This window comes from Callithrix jacchus, chromosome 11 (assembly GCF_049354715.1).
Source record: "Callithrix jacchus isolate 240 chromosome 11, calJac240_pri, whole genome shotgun sequence".
NCBI classification, from domain to species: Eukaryota; Metazoa; Chordata; class Mammalia; order Primates; family Cebidae; genus Callithrix; species Callithrix jacchus.
This window is the reverse complement of record NC_133512.1, coordinates 124,378,286-124,405,107: the sequence shown is the minus strand read 5'-3', so window position 1 is coordinate 124,405,107 and position 26,822 is coordinate 124,378,286. Positions and strand designations below refer to the sequence as shown.

At 40.5% G+C, this 26,822-nt stretch overlaps 1 protein-coding gene across 16 annotated transcripts in view; it reads right to left on the bottom strand.

Moving 5' to 3' along the window:
• CADPS2 (calcium dependent secretion activator 2) overlaps positions 1-26,822 on the bottom strand; it is a 564,672-nt gene that overhangs the window by 354,972 nt on the left and 182,878 nt on the right. For all 16 annotated transcript variants that reach the window (XM_054237741.2, XM_054237742.2, XM_054237744.2 and 13 more), the window contains one exon: positions 4,148-4,480. In XM_054237741.2, coding sequence (XP_054093716.1) covers positions 4,148-4,480 — 333 coding nt within the window. The remainder of the gene's footprint in view (positions 1-4,147; positions 4,481-26,822) is intronic.

The following is a 26,822-nucleotide window of genomic DNA, read 5'->3' as shown; positions in this document are numbered from 1 at the left end:
GTGGACTTGACATTGCTGTGGAAAGAATCACTGAGCTTGAAGATAGGTCAATGAAAACTTTCCATTCTGAAATACAAAGAGAAAAAGAGCTGAACAAACAGAACAGAACATTCCAGGACTGTGGGATAACATCAAAGGAGGGTGACACAAGAATACCAGAAAAAGAATAGAGGGGATAGGACAGAAGGAATATCTGAATAGTAGCAGTGAACTTTCCAAAACTTAATGATAGACACTGACCCACAGATACAGGAAGCTCAGAAAAACACCAAGCAAAAGAAATACACACCCACCCACTCCCACACACACCTAGACAAAGCATTCAAATTGCAGAAAACTGAAAGAAGGAAAAACTCTTGAAGGAAGCCATACGGGGAAAATAACACCTTACCTCTCGAGGGGAAATGATAAGAACAACATCGAAATTCTCATCAAAAACCATGCAAGCAAAACAACAGTGTGATAAAATTTTCAGAGTGTTAGAAGAGAAAGAAAAAACTGGTAATTCTCTATCCAGTGACATTATACTGTAAATGTGAAGAAGAAACAAAGACTTCCTTAGAAAAAAACTGAGAGACTACTAGTCTCATCACACTAGTTCACAAGAGAAAGAAAAAACTGGTAATTCTCTATCCAGTGACATTATACTGTAAATGTGAAGAAGAAACAAAGACTTCCTTAGAAAAAAACTGAGAGACGACTAGTCTCATCACACTAGTTTACAAGAGAAAGAAAAAACTGGTAATTCTCTATCCAGTGACATTATACTGTAAATGTGAAGAAGAAACAAAGACTTCCTTAGAAAAAAACTGAGAGACGACTAGTCTCATCACACTAGTTTACAAGAAATAGTAAAAGAAGTTCTTCAGAGATAAGGAAAATAATATCAGAAAGAAATCTAGATCTACATAAAGAAACGAACATCATCAGAGAAGGAATAAATGAAGGTAAAAATATATAATCTTGTATTTTTCTTATTTTTAATTGAGCTAAAGGATAACTGTTCAAAGCAATAATAGAAACAATATATTGGGGGGCTGTAGCATATTATAAGTGAGGTGAATTACAGCGATGTCACAAGACATGAGAAGGAGGAATTGGGTATACTTTGCTATGGAGTAGCTGCCTTATAATATAGTGTTAACTGAGGGTGGACTTGGAATATTTTTAAATGTGTATTTTAAACTAGAGGTTAATCACTAAAATTTTGTTTTGTTTAAAAAAAACAAGTATAAACAGTACACCAAAAGATAATATGAAAAATGGAAGTCACATAAAGTGTTCAATCAAAATTAGAGAAGGCATAAAAAGTAGGGGAGGGCAAAGAACAAATGCATGAAGTGGTAAAAGCTGCAAAGATTTTAAAATTTAATCCAACTACATTAGTAATCACCTTAAATATGAATGGCCTAAACATACCCATTAAAAGATGAGCCATGCATGGTGGCTCATATTGTAACCCCAGCACTTTGGGAGGCTAAAGCTGGTGGATGATCTGATGTCAGGAGTTCAAGACAAGCCTGGCCAACATGGTGAAACCCCATCTCTACTAAAAATACAAAAAAATTAGCCAGGTGTGGTGGCAGATGCCTGTAATCCAAGCTACTTGGGAGGCTGAGGCAGAAGAATTGCTTGAATCCACGAGGCAGAGGTTGCAATGAGCCAAGGTTGTGCCACTACACTCCAGCCTAGGCAACATGAGTGAGACACCATCTCAAAAAAATAAAATAAAATAAAAGACTTAGGTTAAAAGTAAAGAGATAAAGAAAGTGACACCATGTTAACCTTAATAAAAAGAAAGTGGGAGTGGCTTTACTAGCTTAAGACAATGTAGACTTTAGAAAAAGGAAGATAATCAGGGATAAAAAGGAATACTATATCATGATAAAGGAGTCAATTCTACAAAAAGATATAACAATCCTAATACAAATATATATACCTAACAGAATATCAAAATATATGAGATTAAATACTGATATAGCTGAAAGGACAAAAAACCAAATCTGCTATCTGTTGTTCAGGCCAACCCTGAGCAAGGACAAATCCACTGTTAAAGTTGAAGATCTGAATTGCAAGTATTTCAAATCACAGAAGACTAAAACCAGGATGTCCATACCTCAGCTGACTCTCTAGTAGGCAGATGACCTAAACATATTTTAAGTTAATAACATAACCTCATAGAAACATGGAAATATACTTTATAATCTTGTAACATTTAGTATACTCTAATCCGTATATAATAACTCATTTAGAGGTCTTAAAATTTCTTTGTGTTTTAAAATTAATTAAAAAAATCCGTGCCAGTGGGAGGGGGAGGTGGGGAGGGATAGCCTGGGGAGAAATGCCAAATGTGGGTGAAGGGGAGAAGAAAAGAAAGCACACTGCCATGTGTGTACCTACGCAACTGTCTTGCATGCTCTGCTCATGTACCCCAAAACCTATAATCCAATAAAAAATTAAAAAAAAAAAAATCCGTAAGCTTTTCTTTCAAATCTCAGAACTGAAAGGAATTTAGCTTTTGCTGAGACATATAAAGGGCTTGGAAGTCATCACTCCTATCCTCAGGATAAAAAGCAGGACAAGCTGCAAATAAATGACTTTTCTTGGACTTACCAAGTCTTACCTTATAGAGACTTTAGCCTCTATAGAGGAAAAAAATTATTTTTTCCCACTTAACTTGGATTCCTTAATACCTACAGAGGCCTTGGACTTGAATAAAGCTCAACAAGTATCTACTGACTGTCTGAATCTGAATTTTCTCACTAAATTATATTCATGAACATTTATTTGTACAAGTGAGCTACAGTTTCACTGAAAATACGAAGTCCTAGTTGAAGTTATCTTTTAAAGTAGAAGATTTTGGTTTTCTAGTCATCTTCCCCTATTATGAAATAACCACCTGGTTTAATAAAACAGTGAAATCATTATGGTGAGTACCTGAATCGTTCACAGGGTTAAAGTGCCACACTGATTTACTATTAAGTAACTGTTAATGTATTGATTTGAAATGATCCACAAATTACCAATGCAAAGTAACCAATATGGGTATAATACAGAAATTAAGAGAAAATTTGCAAAAAGATTAAAAATAAACATATATACATTACAGAAGTGTAACTCTTAAGGAACACATAAATTTTTAAGAGCCAGAATTTTATCAATTTAAGTACTATATCAGGGGAGGAGATAGTTAAATAATTTATACTCCCAAAATAAGCAAACAAAATATAAATACAGAAGGACTACATTATTAGATGACTCATTGGGTCTAAAAAATAAAAAATGTGAAATGTTATTCTTTTTTTTTTTTTTTTTTTTGGAGATGGAGTCTCATTCTGTTGCCTGGCTAGAGTGCAGCGGTGCTATCTTGGCTCACTGCAACCTCTGCCTACCAAGTTCAAGCTATTCTCCTGCCTCAGCCTCCTGAGTAGCTAGGATTACAGGCACACTACACCACGCCCAACTAATTTTTGCATTTTTAGTAGAGACAGGATTTTACCATGTTGGCCAGGATGGTCTCCATCTCTTGACCTCATGATCTACCCACCTCAACTCCCAAAGTGCTGGCATTACAGGTGTGAGCCACTGTGCCCTGCCTTTATCCCAATTTTATATGTATGACTAGAATAACAACTGAAGAGAAAATATAATTTTAACTGTCATCTCTTTAAATTACATAGTTCAACAATCATCCACAGTTTATTTCTGTCTGGGTGAGTTAAAGAAAACAATTTGAAATTTCATTCTTTCCATGAAACTCAGAAGACCAGCATCATATACTTTATAAAAGATTATTTTGCAGTGAGAAATGCCGATTTTTTATAAATTGTCAAGCTTCTTCAGATAGAAGATGATTTTCATTTTACTCTACAGGGCATGGCCCACATATATGCAAGGCACAGATCTGATGTCTTAACATAGGGCACATGGGGATAATTATTTACTAGCTAAGAAGTACTGAAATTCTTATCAAATACTTCTTTCAAAACTTCTCTCACGTATCATTATGTGATTTACTAAAATTCAACTTTGCTCAACTTTCCCAGTAAAGTGATCACAGCAAGTAACATACATCTTCATAGGCTTGTAAATACTTCGTGTTCATTCCAGGAGTCGGATGGGGGAATGGAAAATATAGACCACTTACCTGACATGCATTATAAAGGAGCTGATGTTCTAGTTTTTTAATACCCAGAATCTGCTGAAACATTTCATAGAGTTGTTCCTTGCTCAGAATAAGTTCAGACACTGCGCTCAGGGCCATCCTATTTGGCTGTTTGCACAAGTCCTCTTCGCCCCTGTAAATGGCATCATATTTGGCTATCCATGAGCTCAAGACTGTCTCTTTGCTCAAGCCGTCTATTTCTGGCAAACTCCGCACACGTTTTTCTATGTTTTTCTTAAACACTTCTCTGAAGTCATTAGCAGAACACCCTCCACTCTGAACCATTCTGGCCACTCGGTCACTCTTTAGAAAAACCTGAAAAACAGAACAAAACCCATTTACAATTAGATGTGAACACTAACACCACTTGCTTTCAACAATCCAGCCAGAGTTTCTACAAATATTTCAGCCAAATATTCCACAATGATTCAAAATGTTTTATAATACATGGTAATTAATATAATGGTGGCCCCAAATCTCTCTAAAATGTTAAAATGTTTAGGAGATGCAGTATATAGTAAAGAAATAACCTATAAGATGATTTACTTTGACCCTGTATGTCTGCCACCTCTACAATTGAATCCTTTAGAGTGACATCCTTATGAATGTGATTCATGCTCTTATACACAGACACCAGAACTCTCTCATGCCTCCCACCCACCCCATGTGGACAGAGTGAAGGGACAGCTGTCTGTAAATCAGGAAGCAGGTCCTCACAGACACCAAATCTGCCAACACCCTGATTTTGTGCTGCCTAAGCCTCTGGAACTACAAGAAATAAATGATGATTGTTTATAAGCCAAAAAAGAAAAAAGATGATTAGGAAAGCAACTGCAGATGTGAACCTAACATCCCTACCTGTGTCTGAGAGTTCTAGCTGGTTTTTCAGCAGGGAGAGGAACCTCTATCATTTGAATGTGGACTTGAAGACCAATAGTAGGGTAAGTCTAGTATCCAAGTTAATATTTATCATAAGTAACTTTTACTCAAAATTGCCCAACAGCTAGCAGGGCGGTTAGAATATACCTGTCCCCATCCCTGATTTTACCACCTCCCCAACTTCTCACACACTTATATCTAGGAAGAATGGAGGCTTGAAAAGCAATACCTCTAAGGAACTTCTAATTGTCCACTACCACTGGAAAAGAAATAAAATAAAAACAATGATAACAATAGAGGAACAAGTTGATGAGACAGGTAGCAAGAGTTGGGTAAAGGTAAGTACAATGATAAGGTTATAGTTGGAAAGAGACACCAGAGTTGGCCTTAAATCTCTTCATTCTGCTAAGTTATAAATCAAAGTATCAGATAAGATGCATTAAACATCTATTATGTTGTTGATATTCCTAAGAATCCTCTATGGGTCATATAAGACTGCTTTTATTCTTGCTTTCTTCTTTCTATAATGTCAAAAGACTCTCTCAGAAGAGCCTGTGGGACAATTTAATACCACCTCTGTACAATATATGCTGTTATTGAGCTTACAGAACAAAAATGTCAACTTTTTCTTTTTCCTTTTTTTTTTTTTTTTTTTTGAGACAGGGTCTCACTCTGTGGCCCAGGCTGTAGCCCAATCACAGCTCACTACAGTCTTGACATCCCAGGCTCAAGCTATCCTCCCACCTCAGCCCCCTCAGGTAGCTGGGACTTGCAAACACACACCATCATGCCTGGCTAGTTTTTGTATTATTTTTGTAGATATGGGGTCTCACTATGTGGCCCAGGCTGGACTCAAACTCCTAGGCTCAAGTCTCTTGCTTTGGCCTCTCAAAGTGCTAAGATTACAGGCATGAGCCACCACGCCTGGCCTCAACTTTTACCCTAAGAACTGACTCATTATACTGAATGAAGTACTCCCAAGTTATGACCACACTGCTTGCAGCACACGACAATTCTTGTCTGCATGCGGCAGGAAGCACACCTGCTTGATACAGTCAAAGTGGACTCACTTGAACCACTGACTGGCAAGCTCAACTATCTGACCCCAAGCCTTCTCCCACCACTTTAGTTCTCCCTCTTAAAATCACTCACACAACTGTTTTCCTTGTTTTCTATCTTTGCTAAATGCCAACAAGATTTCTGGAACTCAAATATTTTGGTTGACTGACTTATGTAGTGAAACAGTGGTAGTAAATTCTGCATTGTTAAATAAGATGCTCTTCAAACTACAGTGAGGTTATGTCACAATAAACCTGTCAAGTTAAAAGTATCATGTCAAAAGTGCATTTAATACACCTAACCTACCTGAAACATGCTCAAAACGCTTACATTAGCCTACAGTTGGGCAAAATCATCTAACGCAAAGCTTGCTTTATAGTATTGAACATCTCATGTAATTTGTCAAATATTATACCGAGTATGAAAAGCAGAACAGCTATACAGGCACTCAAAATGTGGTCTCCAGTGAGTGTACATCACTTTTTTACCATGGCAGTCAAAAAATCATAAGCAGAACTGTCATAAATGAGGGACCCTCTGCGTGTGTAACACAGTCCCAAAATACTTCCTCTCTCTTTACCAGCTCTAGCTCAATTACTTACTATTGAAAAGCTTCCCTGTCTTATTTTTTGTTTTTAAGGCAACACAAATGAATTCTTAAGTGACAGGTATAGGAACAGTGCTTTAAATATTTCTCTATCAAAGACAGTGAAATTGAGATGTTTAACAATATATTTTGTCTAAGAATGACAAGAACTACTTCAGAAGTCGAAGATATGTCTCCATCTCCCTTCTCATCCTCATCTAATCACTCTCACTGAGCAGTGTCGTTTAACATAAATAAATTAGATATTTATAAGCTGCATAACAACTGCTTATATGCAATTTAGAATTATATTCACAAATATTAAAAGTATTTACACATATGATCTTATACATTACATTATATATATACACTTTTTTTGGTCTATTTGTACCTTAATTTCTGCGATAGTTATAACTCAAGTTGGAACACAGGGAAACTCAGTAGTTAAACGGATGGACTCTGCCAGCTGTCAATCTGTTGCTTTTCAGCTCCAATTCCACCTTTCCACAATTCCATTGTCCTACCTATGTGGGCTAACACAATTCTAAGCAATGTTGATAGAGGGTGCCAGAGGACGTACACCAGAAGAAAAGGGGGTCTTCTTCCTGGTTCTCTTCTTACCTGAAGGCACATGGCATCAACCATGGGCAGCATTTCTCCAGACCCCTGAGAATGGCCTTCCGGTGCACCATCCCCACTGGCAGATTCCCAGTGAGTTCTGCAGTGTGGCACCTCCCTGTGGACAGCTTCCCCCTAGAACCCCAGAACATCAATTCCCTGCAAGTCTCACTACTATAACACTTTGGTGAACTTCTCTGCCATGCAGTATGACACACGTTCACCGATGAGGTCTGGATCCCAGCCCTGGGTGGAGGGGGGTGGTCTTCCTCTTTGGGTACTTGGCTCCCTATTTCTGCTACTTCTATATTCTTTAGAGTTTTATTTACCCATAGTAAACAATTTGTTATTGTTTATATCAAGCATTCCCTGTTCAATTATTGTGTTTTCCCTGTCTTTGTAGTGTATCCTAACTGATACAAAGTACAACATTTTCCCTACAGGAAAATATTCAAAGTAAAAACAACGAACTTTGAGAAATTTAGTAATGTGTATAAAGTTTGACCAGCAAGATATAAAGTGAAATATGGATGTCTTAGGAGGGACATCAGAAAACCTTTTAATTGCTTCAATTCTAATACTCTAAGTTGGCAGGCATTTTATTTTTTCCAAGTTCTTCTGCCTAACAGTCAGAGCTAGATTCCACCAAGTAACCAAACCACAGTTTTGAAACAAGGACACCAAGAATCTTATTTTTGAATTCATTTCCCCTACAAAACCATACCTGAAGCCATACTTAGTTCAATTATATGTAATTTAACCAACATTTACTAAATATTAACAACATTTCAGGGATTCTACTAAATGTTGGGGGCACAATGATAAATGAGCCAAAGACCTTGCCCTTAAACACTCACACCACCTGAGACAGGATACACATGAAAATATAGTAGCCTGACAGTAGCAATGGAAACCCACACAGAGGGAGAAAAGGCAAAAGAAAAGATGTTAATAACTCTGCTGGGGGAGACGAGAAGATCACAGGGCAGAGAAAAGGGACACAGGTTTTGAACAACCCATGAGTCGTGTGAGGGGGATAGAGAGAAACAAAGAATACTTCAGGAAAAAGAAAATAAAAGAACAAGGGCAATAAAGCACAAAAGAATAACACAGCAAGGCCTTCTGAGGAAAATGTGAGGACTTTCATACTAGCAGGGACATTCACTATAAGGGTGGGGGCCATGTGAGGGGAGGCAGGCCTCTGGGCTCTATCTGCAGATGCAGAGATCAAGGGTAGCTGGGTAGAAGAGGTGATAAAATGGTAAGAAGACACGAAGACAGCAGATGTAAACTGTTCTTTTAGAATGCTTTAATGAAAAAGGAAATGGGAGATGGAGTCTCACTCTGTTACCCAGGCTGGAGTGTGGTGGTGCCATCTCAGCTCACTGCAACCTCTGCCTCCCGGGCTTAAGTGATTCTCTCACCTCAGCCTCCTGAGTAGTTAGGATTACAGCCACAAGCCACTGTATCTGCCAAGGGTAAGTCTGCCCAGCTGTCCAAACAAGGCTTCAAACATACTTTTCCACGGAAGCCCTTATTGTTCACACATTGCTATTGATTTGAACCATGCATTATTTCTTTGATTTAAAAGGATTTTATAATGATGAGAAAAACATTACCTGCCTGCCAAATCCTCGTGCCTATGAGATGTTTCCGCGAAGGCTACCAGTATGTGTTCAGCCAACAAAACGTTGAGAAAAGTACAAGAGTCCCACATATAAGACATGCCTTTTTCTCCTTAATAATGCCAAATAATATACTGTCTCACAATTCCCACAACCTATGCTGTCCTTGAAGAAACCGTGACATAGTTTTTAAAACTATTTTTCATGAAGCTTTGTAACTGTGGTGAAGTTTAGTCTCACTAGAAATCAAATAAGTTTTGGTTTTCCAGTACGTAAATACCAGTATTATTTTACACAGAAACATTTCATTTCCTGATTCATCCCTGTTGTAATACAAACTTAAAAGAGATACACTTTAAAAAGGAAAATCTAAACCTCGCATGTGCTGAAGCTCCAAGACATGAACTGTTTTACTGAATGGAAACACATTAAGGCAGCACTTGTCCATCTGTGGGACCTGTCTGTGACTCACACAAAACAGACTCTTCTGTGATGACACCAGACACAGAAACACAAAGGAGCCCAGTGCTCTGTTCTGACTATGCTGTCTAAGAGGACACACTTTGCCTCCCTGTTCACGCCCTAGATGTGCAGAAAGAACAATGGTCATGTACCAGGAAACCAGTGCGCTGCCTCTGATTCAAGTGAAAACTCCAAAGGGACATTCTCTCCTTTCATTTCAAGCTATTTTTTTGGAAAGGTCATCCACCAAGGTGAGTTAAATGATAACATGTACTAAATTTTTTAAAATTATCCAGTCTATCATTGATGGGCATTTGGGTTGGTTCCATGTCTTTGCTGTTGTAAATAGTGCTGCAATAAACATATGTATGCCTGTGTCTGAATAAAGAAAATGTGGCACATAAATACACCATGGAATAGCATGCAGCCACAAAAAAGAATGAGGTCGCGTCCTCTGCAAGGATATAGATGAAGCCAGAAGCCATAATTCCCAGCAGACCAACATGGGACCAGAAAACCAAACACCAAACATTCTCACTCCTAAGTGGTAGCTGAACAACGAGAACACATGTATACAGGGAGGGGAACAACACACACTGGGGCCTGTTGGGGGTGTGGGGAGCAAAGGGAGGGAGAGCATTAGGACAAAAACTCAATGCAGGCAGGACTTAAACATTTAGATGATGGGTTGACAGGTGCAGCAAACCACCATGGCACATGGACACCATGCAACAAATCTGTACATTCTGTACATGCATCCCAGAACCCAAAGAAAACAAAGAAAAACTATAACCTCTTGAACCTCAAAAAAAAAGAAAAAGCAACAAACAAGACCTACTTATACATCTTTTACCTAAGGAAACAAACTAAAGGTAAGAGGGTGGGGAGGAGAGCAGTAAACCCTGGGAAAAGACACCATGGTCTGAAACTTGGACTAAATTATCAAAAAATTCTTGGGAAGAAAAAATAGGTTCCTACCTGATTACTCTCTTTAAGAGAAATACACACAATACATTAGAGTAGACAATATAATAACTAAGGTGAAGTATCTCAATTACTTTTCAGGGTCCTTCATAGAATTTTATTAATGGCACCTTAAATGTAAACACTATGGAGAAACTGTCAAAAGAATGAGGACTTAGCAGAAAATATGTCTTTTGCTACTAGTAGTGAGAAAACAAGAGCCAAATGTTTCTGCCTTTAAAGTTGGTTTGCTTACCCTTCAACTTGGACATTCACTTGGAAAATGAGGAAATTTTATATACCAGGCTGTATCATGACTGCCCACTACATTGCAGTATGATAACTTATGTTCATACAGCATTTGGAGAAGAATGCTGTCAGCCCTAGTTAAATATGCACTTCGCCTAGCATGACTGCAGAGAGATCCTGCTTCCCTTGATGACCTATCAGTTCAAGTACCATCTGGAGAGGCAAGAGGATCTGGAAGCCTGCTGTCAGCTGCTCAGCCACATCCTGGAGGTACCGTACAGGAAGGACATGGGGTCAATGCAGAGGCACATCCAGATTATCATGGAGGAACGTCTCTGGACCATGAACTGAACCATCATTTCCATGGGACGAGATTCATTCCATGGACTTTAAGTGCTTGATGACAGTATTTTTTTTTTAGATCACTTTGTATGCCCAAAGCCAGTCAATGGATTCTTTGCTGGCACTGTTTTGTGCCAGGCTCTTTAAGCATCCAAGTCTCCCTCAACCTACCTTTCCAGCCTTCTCTTCCATTGTTCTCAAGAACATATTTTCTGTTCCATTAAAGGGGAATACTTGTGTAGCCCTCCACACTCTGAGTATATTCCCACCCCCACAGCTCTCCACGTGTTCAATAAACGTTTACCAAGACAAACCAAAATGACAGGCAATATGATCAGATGTCATAAGCAAAATGACAAGGGTTTGCTGCCTTTCCACAGCTTACAGTGGGGCAAACAAATGTGTATACAAGCTGATATGCCTGTGGCTTGATAAATATTAGTGAGAATTTCTGGTGCCAGAAGAGTTTGTAACAAAGTTTGAATCTAGTTGAAGAGGTCATTACAGCCTCCCTGAGAAGGTGATTAGAAATCTGAAGACAAAGTGTTTTCAAATAAAAAGGAACCAAGAAGCCAGGGGACAGTGGCTGGAGGGAACACAGCCTATCTAAGGTGGCCTTAAGGCAGCTTCCTGGGCTGCAGTCAAGGGCTCAAGAGTACAGAGGAATGGGAGGTGCCTGAGGAGGATGGGTGGGCTTTGTCAGGCGTGGAAAGTGCTCTGGTCTTTATTCCAGGAGCATGGAATGCCACCAGTATTTAAGGAAGAGAGTCACATGATAAAAATCACATTTTGAAAATAGCTAAAATTTATTTTAGGGACTTCATGTGTATTAACCCTCACAACTGCATAAAGAAGGTGCTAGTGTCTAGCTAAAATGTAAACAAACAAACAAGCAAGCATACAGAGGTAAACAGACATAGCCAAGATCACACAGCCAGAGTGTAGAAGAGTCAAGATTTAAGCCCAGTCTCATTCTAGAGCTCCCCTCTTCACCATCGTCCAATCAAGTATGAAAATTCATCAATTTATGGTTCATTCAACTGAGCTGGAAGGGCCAAGCAGTAAATGAACTGGTAAGGATTAGGAGGGAGAATGCTCCTGTTCACCTCTTTGCCCAGCATTCCACAGCTTGATGGTACTTCTCTATTCTAAGCCATCTTAACACTTCCCCATGCTCTGTGAAGGTATAAAACTGCTGTCCTGTGATACATCATTGTACCTCTCTCTAGTTTACACTGCAAACTGCATCTTTAAAATCTCTGTAGTGTCTAGTATCACTAGATACTCAATTTTTTTTTTTTTTTTTGAGATGGGGTTTCACTCTTGTTGCCCAGGCTGAAGTGCAATGGTGTGATCTCAGCTCACCGCAAGCTCCGGCTCCCAAGTTCAAACGATTCTCCTGCCTCAGCCTCTTGAGTAGCTGTGATTACAGGCATGTGCCACCATGTCCGACTAGTTTTGTATTTTTATTAGAGATGGGGTTTCTCCATGTTGGTCAGGCTGGTCTCAAACTCCTAACCTCAGGTGATCCATCCTCCTCGGCCTCCCATAGCTTTATACTATTTTAGTGTAATAGCTTTATATTATTTGTTTTTACTATACTATATACTAAAAAAATAGTATAAAGCTGTTTTTTTTTCTGGAAAAAATATGTACACATGATATTAGCATCATCTTATCCCAAAATGCTGGGATTACAGGCATAAGCCACGAAACCTGACTAGATACTCAAATTTTAAAGGAAATCATCATGTCCTTATAGTAACGAACTTTGGAAAGTTATTGAATCCAAAGACTGGTGTGTTGACCAGTGTGGAATGAAGTTTTCATGAACTCAAAGTGGAAAAAAAAATACAAGGATTTCAAAGTACATTTAATAAAGCTAACTTTATTTAATATTCTAAAAGTTGAAACTATAGGTGCAAGAAGTCACTTTTTATAATACAATGTTGTTAACAGTAAATGTGTGGTTTTGTTGTTATATTCATCCAATGGATTCTTCCCACATGGCTGCACAGACAAAACCAATTCACTGAGACTGTGCAATAGAGAAGGAGTTTTATTTATGTAAGGCTGGCCACACAGAAGATGGAGTTATTACTTGAATTAATCTCTCAAAGGCTTGGAGTTAAGGGTTTTTTTAAGGATAATTTGGTGGCCAAAGGTTTGGGGAATAAGGAATGTTGACTGCTTAGAGATGAAATCACAGGGGTGTGGAAAACGGTCCTCCTGCACTTAGCCTCTGGGTAGGGGCCACAGGATGCAATGCACCACTATTGTAGGTCTGGGTGGATTTAGCTGGTGGTCAAAAATGCAAAATGTGAAACATGCCTCAAAAGGCCAATCTTAGGTTCTGCAAAGTGATGTTATCTATAGGACCAACTGGGGAAGTCACAAATCTTGTGACCTCTGATTCAAAAAATCTGAGACTCTGTCTCAAAAAAAAAAAATCTAAATTTAAAAAAAACCCTAACATCAGATATAAAGCCCTGAACTGCCCATGCCTTCTTATATCCTGTTTTAAGAACTGAAATGAATCTATACCCTAAGAAACACAAATACACAAATGGGCTTTGAAAAGTACAAAGAAAAAAATACGTACATATCGTATGACCATCATCTTATCAATATTATGAAGTTTCTCTAAAGTGTTTTCTTCTAATATCAGCTAATAGCAGATTTTTGAATCTTTCTTTCTAGGTATTTCCCAAGCAAATGCGTAGCTTAAACTTCTCTAAGGCAATAGCAAGTTCTCCTTAGCCTTGTAATTATGAGACAGAAAGTGAAGATTTACCAAGCCACGTGCATAAACGCAAAGATAACTGCACCCTACTCGGGCTTCCAATCTGTATGACACTGCCACAAAGACTGAGACCCTGAAGGGGAAGAAAAATCATGCTGTTCATCGTGGGAGAGGGAGCAATGGCATGGCAAATATGCATTTCTAGAGAAAAGGTTCCATGTTTATAGACACAAGGTCAAAGAAGATACCAGCTTTCCAAAGCCATATCTTCAGCCTAAGCCATCTCTTCCAGCTTCATTCAATGTGTTTCAGTGTGATGGAAAAGACTGAATGTTTCTTGGTTGGGCTCCTTTGTTCCATCTGTTCTATAAAGAAAATGCTTTCCTCGTTTTGCCCTCACTGTAATAATACAGAAAATAAATCTTAAAACTTTAGTGTATTGCTTTTACTTTTTTGGTTTTGTTTTTGAGATGGAATTTCACTCTGCTACTCAGGCTGGAGTGCAGTGGCACGATCTCAGCTAACTGCAACCTCCGCCTCCCGGGTTCTAGCAATTCTCCTGCCTCAGCCTACTGTGTAGCTGGGACTATGGGTGCATGCTGCCACACCTGGCTAATTTATTTGTATTTTAGCAGAGGTGGGGTTTCACTGCGTTGCCCAGGCTCAACCTCCTGAGCTCAGGCAATCCACCACCCTCAGCCTCCCAAAGTGCTAGGATTAATAGGCATGACCCATTGCGCCCAGCCTAGTGTATTACTTTTGAAGTTTCATAATATATCCAATGTTGAATAAATCCTTAAAATGATTTATGTTTAATATATGGAAAAAAAAGTATTCCCCTGTTGTCTTACAGCTTTACAGCATTGCAACTTCAATTACGGAATTCTATTTACCTCATCCTTACTTCTGCGCTACTTTTCTCTCATCAGCTGGGAAATAATGTGACAAAACTGAGAGTATCTCAGGCATCAGAAGACCTGAGAGTTCCAGCTAAGAGACTCTGAACGATTCTGGGTCAGTTTCCTCATCAATGGAATACAGATAATCTTGAGACGGGATAATTCCCTTGATGTTGAGCCCATTTTTGGGCAGGAACTGAGTGACCTGTTTCACTCAGCCTACCACTGGCCACTCCTCACAAGAGATAATGTGTGAGCAAGCGCTTGTAGGGACTGGAACAAATGAACACTGGAACCAGCCAGTTGCTCCTCCCTTGTGGGAACAGGCTGTGTAGGCCCTGGAGCAGCTCCAAGCCCCTGCACTCTTGGTTCTTGTCTGGCATCCAGAAAGAGACAGGTCATATGAATGAAGGGTTGTGTATGTGGAGGATTTTATTTGGTGATGGAAGTGGCTCTTGGCGGGATGGGAGTTGGAAAGGTAATGGTGAGGGAAGAAGAAAGTGATCCTTCCCTGAAGCCACACCATCTGAAGTTAGCCATATCTATCTGTAGTCTCTGATGCTCAGTTGCTGCTTCTCAGTTCACTGTGCAGCCACTTGTATCCCTGATGCTCAGCAGCTCGTGCTGCTCTGCCACTTGCTTTTTAAGGGCAGAGGACAGAGGTGTGGCAGGGCAAAAAGGCAACATTTGGGTGGAAAAATGGGGTCAGCTGTTTTCACTAACAGCCACCATTCCAGGATTAAGGGTGGGGCTTTGGCTGGGAGCCCAGCCATTCTGTATCAATATAACTTAAAAAAAAACTTTTTATTTAGTAACAATTTTATATACTATTGGGTACATCGTGATGTTTTGATATATGCTTAAAATGTGGAATGATAACTTTTCTCAACACTTTTTTTAGTATTATATGAGATAATACAGTAAAATAAATTTTTAAATCACTGCTACTTAAAATGTTTTCTGTGGACCAATGCCAGGACCCAGATTGTTTCCTGTCCTTCAGCAAGTACAGAAGGTAGTCCTCTAATAAGGTTGTTTTGATATAGTGTTAATGAAGGAAAAAAGAAACAGATTCCCAGTTGGGGCTACTATCTGTGTGGAGTTTGCATGTTCTCTCCAAGTCTGCATGGGTTTCCTCTAGGTACTCCAGTTTCCTCCCACATCCCAAAGACGTGTATGTGAAGTTCACTGTGTCTGCATTGTCCTGGTGTGAGTTAGTGTGGGTGTGTGCGTGAGTGTGCCTTGTGATGGGATGGTGTCTGTCCTGTCCAGGTTGGTTGTGGCCTTGTACCCTGAGCTGCTGGATTCTGACCACCTGTGACCCTGAACTGAAATATGTGGATAAATAATTGTCTTACTTGTTTTTATTTATCTTTATTAAGTGTATGTAGAGCTCACATTTATTTCCATGCTAAATATTAGAAGTGTTTTGGTTTTTATTGAGAAGTTTGATGATATTTCTGTGACCAGAAATAGGCTGTAGGAACTTGACTCTTACTTATATCAATCAGCCTATCATTAAAATCAATTTCATTATATGTCATTTCACTTAAAAACCACAGTTTCTGGGAATTTATCAACTATGTTAAGTGAGGACTGTGAGTATTTACTGTACAGAAAGCATAGTTACAGAAAATCTGAATTGATTTGACATTGCCATAGCATCCAAAAGCATAATTCTCCCCAATATTTTATTATAAAAAGGTTTAAACATATAGAAAATTTGAAAAAAGTTTGTAGTAAGCAAACACACACACACACACACACACACACACACACACACACAGACCCCTACTACCTAAATTCTACAATTAACATTTTATTCTATTAGCTCTTTCACATATCGACCCAATCCTTCATCAATTCAAATTATTTTTGTTATGCATTTTAGAATAAGTCAAACACATTTTAATTTTATAAAATATTCCACAGTGGATGAGAAATCAATAACTACCAATCCTTTGCTGCAGATAAAATACCTAAAAAAAACTGTTTCTTTGAGAAAATTGGTGATATGCTAATGTCAACAAGAAAGTTGGGAGAAAAGATATTCATTTCTAAAAGCCGAACCATTTCATGTTCCACAATAGTACCAAGGCACCAGAGAATGAGTTGCTACCCTCTCAATTCCTAGGTTTATAAAACATAAATCTTAAGGATAGCAAGTTATTTACTCTTGATAATCCAAGGGACTGCTGCAGAGAAATGAAGTTCCAAAATAAAAATGAAAAAAGAAAATGTCTGGAAAGTAAATCAATTTTAAAAGTAAACATTCTGTTAAGTTCAAGCAAAATGAACCCCAAACTTGTTGACTAAATTTCCCTGGCATACAGTAGCTCTCAATAAATATTTGTTGAATGGATTTTATAGTTTATACAGTGCAGTTATTTATTTTTTTTAACAGATGGCAACTACGTGTGGAATAACAATGTTATTGCTTTTTAATCCCAGAATCTGATTCTCGGGATAGTGAGTAACCTCAAAGGCATAAATGCAATCAACCTTCTAAAGCTCTAATTCCCTCACCATTACCACCACTAAAGTGACATCCAAACAATATCAAACTCCTTTAAGGAAGATAAACTAGGCTCTCTAAAGGCAATATCCTGTCTACAGGCAGGACCAACATCATGAAAATTGTTTCCAAGAGGTAGTACTCTCCCTGTAGCTGTGATTCTCTTACTGCATACTCACCCCTGCAAAAACAAAGAAAATCTAAATTCTTCCCAAATCCATTCTTCAAGTGTTTGATGGCAGCTAACACTATCTTCTGTATTGCAAGTTAAACATTCCTGACATTTCTCAGATGACATGACCCACTTACTATCCTACTAGCTCTCCTCAACACATGTTTCACTTTCTCTGCACAGGTTCTAGATGAAAGCCTTCACTGATTCCTTTCTGGTCTTTGTTCAGCTCTTTATCTTCTTGGTGATGTCTCTCCAATTTAAAGTTGCATCTCTGTCTTCTGTACCTCCCTATTCTGTTTTCTATTTTTCTCCATAGCACTTATAACTATGGAGCACATGACATTTATTGTATTTTCTTCCCACTAGCAAGTAAGTTCCATGGGGGCAGGCATTTTTATATGGTTCACTACTGTATTTCCCGGGCAATCAATATTTGTTGAATGAATCAATGAACCTGCCATATGTATAAGATCTTACAATCAAGGAGGAAGAAAGTAATTCATTCTAGTTGGAGAAGCAATGCTTCTATTAAAGCAGAATAAGATCTCACACACCTCTGGAGGGCCTACCTACATTCCCAATGCCTTACCTTGAACTTATTTTCAGCTATATTATTATGGTAGCTAAACTGAGTATCCCCCCAGTATCTGTGAAGCTGGTTTTACGGACCCAAACCTAGAAATTTACACAATTCCTTCTAAATTTTACCTGTGGTCCATGTTATTAGAATATTGCTATCAGACCTTTAATGAATATAATGGAATTAAAAACTATTCTCGTCCACTGTGGACTGCCCCACAATGGAAAGGGTGTGTACTGCCCAAAACGATTCATACTTTTCAGCTCTTTTCTGTCCTTCTATTTATAAACTGCAAATTATCTAAAATGTATTAGTTTTCTAACAACTTCCTTTTCAGCTGTGATAGTGGTAGTGGGTAGAGAAACCACTACTGGGAGAGGAAAGGAGAATTTCTATGCATAGTCATAGAAATCAGAAACCAACTGTACATGTGAAATATGCCTAAATGTATCTTGCAACAATCTAATGTATAATAGCAACTACTATCTGAAACTTTCAATTACACTATTATGCTATTTTTTATTACAATTGTGATGCATTATTGCTGAAAATAAACTATCTGATCTAAATGAGGTTCTTAAACTTGAGTATGAATTAGAATCAGCTAGAGGACTTGGTGAACCAGATTGCTGCCCCCTCCTCAAGTTTCTGACTGTAAACTCTGCAGCGAGCCTAAGAATTTGAATTTCTGACAAGTTCTCAGGTGATGCTGATGCTGCTGATCTGAGGATGCAGATGCCACACTAAGATGCTTTTCCCTGGGGACAGAAAATGAAATGTTGGTGGTCTGATGTAAAAGGCACATGTTCTTTTTAAAATATAACTGTGCTCTGTGCTGCTTTTTGTTCCCTCTGACAGTCTCTTTCTGCAAGTCTGGAGTGCAGTGGTACAATATTAGCTCATATAACCTCCACCTACTAGTTTCAAGCAATTATCATGCCTCTGCGTCCCCCGTAGCTGAGATTATAGGAATGTGCCACCACACTCAGCTAATTTTTGTAGTTTTAGTAGAGATGGGATTTCATTGTGTTGGCCAAGATGGTGTTGAACTCCTGGCCTCCTGAGATCTCCCACCTCAGCTTCCCAAAGTGCTGGAATTACAGGTGTGAGCCACCAGACCCAGCCTATGTTTCTTAAGCCTAAATTTTTTTAAAAAGACTGATATTAATTATTAGGATAATTACACTTTTTTTTTTTACCCTTTTGAACTTCAGCAGAAAGGCAGCCTACATCAAAACACTTCACACTAAATACTTTTTACACAAAAGAGCTACCAATTGCAGAATCAGTACTTACTAAATGGAAGCATCCATTCATTCCTACAGCTTAATATTTCTTTTTACTCAAATCAGACATAGCCTGATCACAGCTTCACTCTCACATAACTCTTTTTTCTTTCCTAATTATATTGAAATCACATAAGATATCACTCAATTACCCTCCAGCCAGCACTCCCAATGCCTTTAGCTGGGATTTTTCTTCCACTGTGCATTTATTTAAATTCTTAAAGCTGGACTCATCCTAATGTTTTGTCCTTTACTTAAAAACTAGTGTTTCAAGTTAACTGCAGGGTAGTGGTCAAGACCATGAGCTGTGGAACCAGAAAAAGTTCAAATATAGGTTCTGTCACATGCCAGATATTTAACTTTGGGCAAGTTACTCAGCCTCTTTGCTTCATCTCAACAATGAGGATACCAATAATGCCCATCTCATAGCATGACTGTTACGATTAAGTGAGATTCTACTGGTTAAGGGCATGTAGTAACATTGTGTATATTATAGCTATTATTATTACCACCCCTCCCTCTATTCCTATCACACTTGCCAGCTTTACTCAGCCAGCTAACCATTTTTGGGAGACAAAAAAGTCTTATAACAGAGTACATAGGGATACTACAAATTCAGGGAGCCCAAAATAGTAATTCTGAAATTTATGTAATAGTAAAATCACCACTGATGTGTCATTGGTGGTTAAATTTTGTTAATAAATTATAATTTAGTACTTACAGGTATCAAGCCTTTTGCTAACATTTGTCTCAGTTAATTAGTCTAACTATAGAGCTATATTTCCAGCTGTGCCATGAATATCACCCAGAAGTTCTATGACATATTCAAAATCTGTACTCTTCTACTCCAAACTTGCTTCACCTCAGTGCCATTTTCCATCTCACTGAACGGCATTATGATAATGGAGTGGCCCAAGACACAAAGTAGGGAGTCATCCTTAACTCTTCACTCTTCCTCCACTCCCCCTGATCCATACCCAGCTCTTTTCTATCCATGGTGTGTTGCTAAACTGGAGATAAACTGAAGATAAAGGTTATGGATATAGAGAGGCTTTAAAATCAGTGTTACCCTGGTCATGTAAAAATGAAGCAGAAAATTCACACCAGCAAGTAAAATCAAAGAACATATTATCTTGTAGGCGACCCACCCACTTCACTCACCACTGCCTTCATCCACATTTTCACTTTATCACTCCTGGATCATTGCAACAGCTTTCTAAGTTCCATGTGTTAGGTTCAGGGTCAGGTTCCAGCCATGCTGAGGTCTGGAGAGAGTGGGTGGATGAGTGGCAAATAGCTGAAAGAAAACTGCAGGAGCTGTAGCTAGGTAAAACATGGCTTTATTCAGCAGCTCTCTCCGCAGCAGCTCTCTTACAGTGTCCGCTCTCTCTCAGCTGTTTGAGCTGGCCACTCCCATGCACAGCTGCGAGGCCAGCTCTCCCTTGTCTTCTGGGTCAGCAGCTTACCTCGTTCTCTCTCTGGGCACGAGGGCGCCTTTACAGTGTCAGCAGGGCAATGATACCTTTTATAGACAACAGTGGCTTAGAGCCAAATGATGAGCCTTCCCATTTTATGGCTACATGGTTGTGGTAACAAGTGGAAGTATACACCTGTGCTTTAAACTCGCTGAGTCACTCTGGATGTTCACCTCGGCCTATCCTTGACCAAGGCACAGCTATGTTCCTTACACTCCACCCCCTAGGCCGAGGGAGACAAAGGCTTTGGATACACAGGTTATACACATAAGCTTTGGTACACAGGCTCGATATACACACACACAAGCTTTATACATAAGTTTTGGGTACACAGGTTTGAGAGATTTGATATACAGCGTTGGCAATCAGGCCTTACCCACTAGACTGAGGGAGTCCTTTTAGTGGGGACCTGTGCACATAGGGCAGCACCTTGGACCCATAGGCCACAGCAACAATATTGGAAGCAATAACCTACTACTAATATTCCTGCTATGCTACCCATGATTATTAGAACTCAATGTAGGCCAGAGCCCAGAGATACACCATCTCTGCAGGGAGTCATCAGTAAGGTGCTTAATCACTTTAACCTCCTGTGACACCCCCTGTAAAGCTGCCATTATGTTCTGGTGGTTGTCAGGGATGAAAGTATATCATTGTGTCTCTACAAGGCACAGGGGCCACCTTGGGCAGCTGTGACTATGTCTAAGGTCATCCAGTTTTGCAGCACCACCTTCCTAATCTGATTAACCTTATCAGTTGGATAAGGTTAGGAGGGCAACTCAGGTGTAACTCAGGGCCCGAGCTGTGTGCTCTGCAAGGGCTGTAACTTGCATTTCCACAGTAATGACACCTACTCTAGGGATAGTTATTGCTAAGGGATAGAACCACCAAGAGGCCCACCGCACTCGCAAAAACTGGGAATTGAGCATCTTGTAGTCATGCAGGCGACTAGGCAATGTGGGAAGCACAGTGGCACGCACATAGGGCCACCCCCAGGTACACTCCAATTGGCTGGCAGATACGGCCATCCTGTGCCACCACAGACCCACCAACTCTAAGGGGGGCACAAAGTCCACTGGGGGCCCAGCCTTGGTAAGGCCACTTACTCCACCACACCCTTGGTATAGTGACACGTGTTATGTTTGCACAAACCTCAGCAGGGAACCATCCCACAGTGACTTTACCCCAGTGCTGCTCTATTTATTGTGGTACCCACAATGGGGGCACCACATGTTCTCCCATTAGCCAGCTCCACCCATCATGAACACTAGAGTCAGCCAAGGGGCAGGCTTGCCGTGGATTTTGCGATGCCCTCTATTCAAAGCTTGCTGTGTTGCATCCCAGCCCTTGTCTGTGGGGCCCCAAGTTTCTAGCCATGTCCAGTTCTGCACAGAAGCTGGATGCATGTGCCAGGGCAAGCCATCCACAGCTGTTGCTGAAAGGGCAGTGCAGATCCAACAATCGGAGACACTGGTCACCTGGGTGTAGGTGTGGGCCCAGTCCACAATGCTAATTGGAGTATGCCAACTTACAGCTGAAACAACAAAGAAAGCATGGGTACTAACAGGGGTAAACCACGTCCCTCAGGAAAAATACAAATCAGCTTTTCATTTCTGGTAACAATGCAGCCACCAAAGGCTTCTGTCCTGGGCAATGATACTATACCTTATCAGCTTTCTATAAGTTCCCATGGGTCTTGCACCCATGCCAAAGTCACAAGGAAGTTTATGATAGGTCACAAGGACAGTACACATGTTCCCTGGAAGAGGGTTCCTTCCCTGGCTGTTCCCCTATGACTGGCTGTGAAGATCACACATTAAATACCCAAGGAGTAACATGTAAATTATACTGCAGACCCTTCCCCAAGGCGGGCTACAATCACTAACCATCTGCAATGAGGGGCTTGGAGAGTTCATGGCTAACATCAGGGTTTTTTTGTCTCCCTACCTGTAGGGGCATTGGGACAGGTAATAACAGACACCTTTCATCCTCATAACTGGCTGGAGAAGGTCATCCTTTCTCTCATAGATCCAGCCACATGGCCTGGCTCTACATGGGTTGGTGACTAGCTAATTCTGTAACTTTCAGGTAATTAACCACAAAGTTAGGCCTCGATAAACTGTCCAGCTATAGCTGCAGATTACCGTAGGTGTCACCTCCTTGGTGATCACCCTCCATACTGTTCTGAGTTTAACTCATTAGCTACTTTGCCCACACTTGGTATTAAATCATATCGTGTCAGTACTAGGCTGGACTGAGACAACAGTCCAGGAAGCAGTAGCACCTTGGCCAGACCTATCTGTGTACCATGCCCCATTAGGAACAGGGGGGCACCCTTCCTTATGGTGAAGCTTCAGAGTCTAGGGGTGCTCCAGCCCCATGGACTTACCTTGCATTAGGACTACAGGTCCCAAGACTTCCTATAGCTCTGCTGCTAAGGGACTTGTAGTCAGTGTACTCCACTGCTCTAAGCAGGCACTTCACTTCACTAAAATGCATGTCTGCACTGTCCCTATCTGGAGAGTCATTACGAACACACTCATCCCACTTTCAGGTAAGTTGTCCGTAAGATGACTCTAACCCATTCTGCTATGCTCTTATGAGCCTGAGGGGCAGTATATGCACTTACTGACTGCCTTGCCAGTCACAGGGGTTGTTACTTACAAATGCACCCATCCGCTATTACTGTTTCTCTATTAGTGAACACTGGAGCTTAGCTCTCTTCCACAGCTGAGACCAAAAGCCTGTTGGCACTTTCAAGGTCTCTATGCACTGCTATAGACCTTAGCCAACATTATTTGTGGTCACATATCCATTCAGTTTAAATGGGCACCCCTGGTCAACTACCCGTAGGGCTTGTGCCCACTGAATAGCCTGCTTGGTTATCTCCGCCTCACCATCCAAGTGGCAAAGTGAGTGTTGCCACTTCTAAATCTGCAAGAGAAGCAGAGGTTCACATAACATCATCAACAAGATCATGACATATGATGGGGCTATGCATACAGTCCTGCGGCAACACTGTGAAAGTCCATTGTTGCCCTCCCATGAAGGCAAACTGTTCCTGCCTCTCTGAAACAATGTTGATTGAAAGGAATGTATTGGTCAAGTCTACCACACAGTGGCACCATCCCAGTTCCATTGTCAATTGGTCTGGCAAGTCCACGACAGATGACACAGCTGCTAAGCCATGCAAAACATCCACCCCCAGAATGTCTCCACGCATGGGAGAGACAGACCCAGTGCACAAGTGGAGAGCTAAGTGGCTGATGCCAAGGTGCAAAGACAAAGGTTTCACTTTAACTGACTAGCCTTCATAACCTTTAATAAATACAACTCTGCCTGGAAACTTATCCGGGTTCAGGGACCAGTGGATTGCCAAGTCCACATACAGCCTTTAGTTGTCTGGTGCCCCCCAAGCCAGGAAACTTGGCCAGTTTCTTATCAAACAGAAAAGGCTTTACATTTCTGCCTGACTGCAGCAGGCAATCTGTGAACTGGAACGCTCAGGCAGGACCAGGTTGCACAGCAACGTCCTTCTCCCAAATGATTTGCACTATGTCTATACATGACTGCAGACATTACTTCTTCGCTCCTGCAACAGAGTGGGGGTGCAGGCTCCATATGAAATGTGTTCCACCACAGTGGTGGGGGGAAGGGTCCCTAGGCTCACCCTTGGGGCCCAACAGCTGTTCATGCTCTATTTTCTGGTGGATCACCTGGCAAGCCTGCAACAAAGGTTCTTCCTCCTCCCTGCGCTGCGTCCCACAGGGACTGGATATGCACTTTTTGCAGCACAGTTACAAACACCTATCTCACTCTGCCAGGAAAGGCACGCTTTTCCTCAGTACTGTGCACTTACAGGTGCTTCAGTACCTTCTCCTTACTTGTGGGAGACCCTTCCACTGCCTCCTGTGTTTCCACTGGGCCCATCCAAGCAGTAGCACCACTGTCACTGGGTACCACAGCCCATGTTGTGGCCACATAGCTGACCCGGGACTTCATCCTGTTGACTATGCCAATTGTCAGGTTCACAACTACACCAAATGTCATGCCCAGGGTCCAGTCCCTGCTGAGGTCCAAGGGGAGTAAGTAGATAGGCAGAGCACTGAAAGAGCACTCAGGAGGCCATAAGCAGGTGAAATGTAGTTGTATTCAGCAGCTCTCCCGTCAACAGCTCATACACATCGTTGTCTTGGCTGCTTGAGCTGGCTGCTCCCATGCACAGCTGCACAGCCTACTCTCCTTTGACTTCAGGGTCAGCAGCTCAACTCTCTCTCTGGACACAAGCCTGCCTATACAATGTCAGCAGAGCAATTATACATTTTACAGACAACAGCGGCTTAGAGCCAAATGATAAGCCTTCCCATATTATGGCCACATGGCTATGATAACAGGAGGTATTATATGCCTGTGCTCTAAACTTGCTGAGTCCTTCTGGATGTTTACCTCAGCCTATCCTTGACCAAAGCACAGCTATGGTTCCTTACACTGTGTCCTCAAGTATCTTAACCAAAATTGCATGCGATACTCAAAGCTCCTTTATAAACTAATGTTATCACCGTCCTCTCCACTAGAATATCTTCTTTTAAATGAAAGTAGAGTTTCATTTAAAGTATGATTTCTTCTTTAAATGTTTCCTAATTCTCTAGTTGAAATCCTTCCCTTCATATTGCCACAGGCTTTTATCAGTTCCTCTCCATGAAATGTAACAGTGTCTACCTTGATATTTTGAGCTCTATCAAGATACTTTTCAGTAAAGTGAAAATAAGTCAAACTGAAGGAAACAGACGGTGAAATTTGGGACCTGATTAAAGGCTCTTTGGAACAGTCCTCTGGCAGTGGTTCTCAGTCTTGTGTGCATACCGAAATCCCCTGGGCAACTTCAAAAATTATCAATGCCTGAGTCCCAGCCCAGAGGTCATGAATGCAGCCTGAGCACTGAAACTTGGAAAAGCTTAAGTGATTCTGATGTGCAGTCAAGGCTTCGAAGTACTGCTCTATGGGGACTATAAAAGGGAGTAAGAGGCCAGACGCAGTGGCTCACGCCTGTAATCCTAGCACTTTGGAAGGCTGAGGCGGGCAGATGGCCTGAGCTCAGGAGTTCAAGACCAGCCTGGGCGACATGGCCAAACTCCATTGCTACTAAAAATACAAAAAAAAAAAAAAAAAAAAATGTAGGTATCAGGGTGTGTGCCTGTAATCAGCTACTTGGGAGGCTGAGGCAGGAAAATCACTTGAACCCAAGAGAGGGAATTTACAGTGAGCCAAGATTGCAACACTGTTCTTACCCACTGTGTGACAGAGCAAGGGCTCTGTCTTCACCAAAAAAAAGAGATTACTAAAGGCATTTTTAAAACAGAAGTGAAGATCTGGTTGACATCAGATAATAATAGATATTACAACTTGAGTTATAGTGGGCTGTTTAGAAGTATCAAAAGCAGATGTAGGAGTGATTCAGTGTAGGCAAGTGATATTGTAGGAAAGTGTAGAAGGCAAAGAATTTGGTGGCACTTGGTAAAACTAAAATGACTTACAATTGGCCTGAAGTTGTAAAAGAAGAGATAGACTGGGAAGAAAGGGAGAACAGTTAAGGGAAACTGCCTGGAATGAGAACCAAGAATACGTCTGAAGAAGTGGTGGAGATGGGCGGTCAAGCAAATGCAGAGGTAATTCCGAAAAAGATGCTGTAAGTTGTGAAGTTTTTAAAGATGACAGAACAGGATGTATGGCAACAACAGTGTGTTGCTAAACTGGACGTGTGTAGAGGAGTTTTGAAATCAGAGTCACCCTGCTCACCAACAGTGTTGAAAAATATGCATGGCAGCATGTAAAGATCATCCAGGGACACAGCAACTTGGAGATCTGATAAAGATGCCACCATAATTATGAAGAGAGGGGTTAGAAGCAGTGGTGTGGCTATGAAAAGGGGAGGTAACAAACTGTGGTAGAATAACACTCATTGGTAGGAAAGAGATCATCCCTTTTTCTAAAAAACACTCCACCCCACACTTGTAAAACCAAGTATGTACTTAAAGATATTTCTGTGCTGGTAAAAGTATTAATTAAGAATCTTTATTTTTCATCACTAAGAACTAAACATTAAAAAAAATACAGTAAGGACAAAGCCAAAAAAAACCAATTTGTATCTATAATACAAAAACAGGTGCTCATAGTGAATGATGGAGTGGGAGGATGGAACTG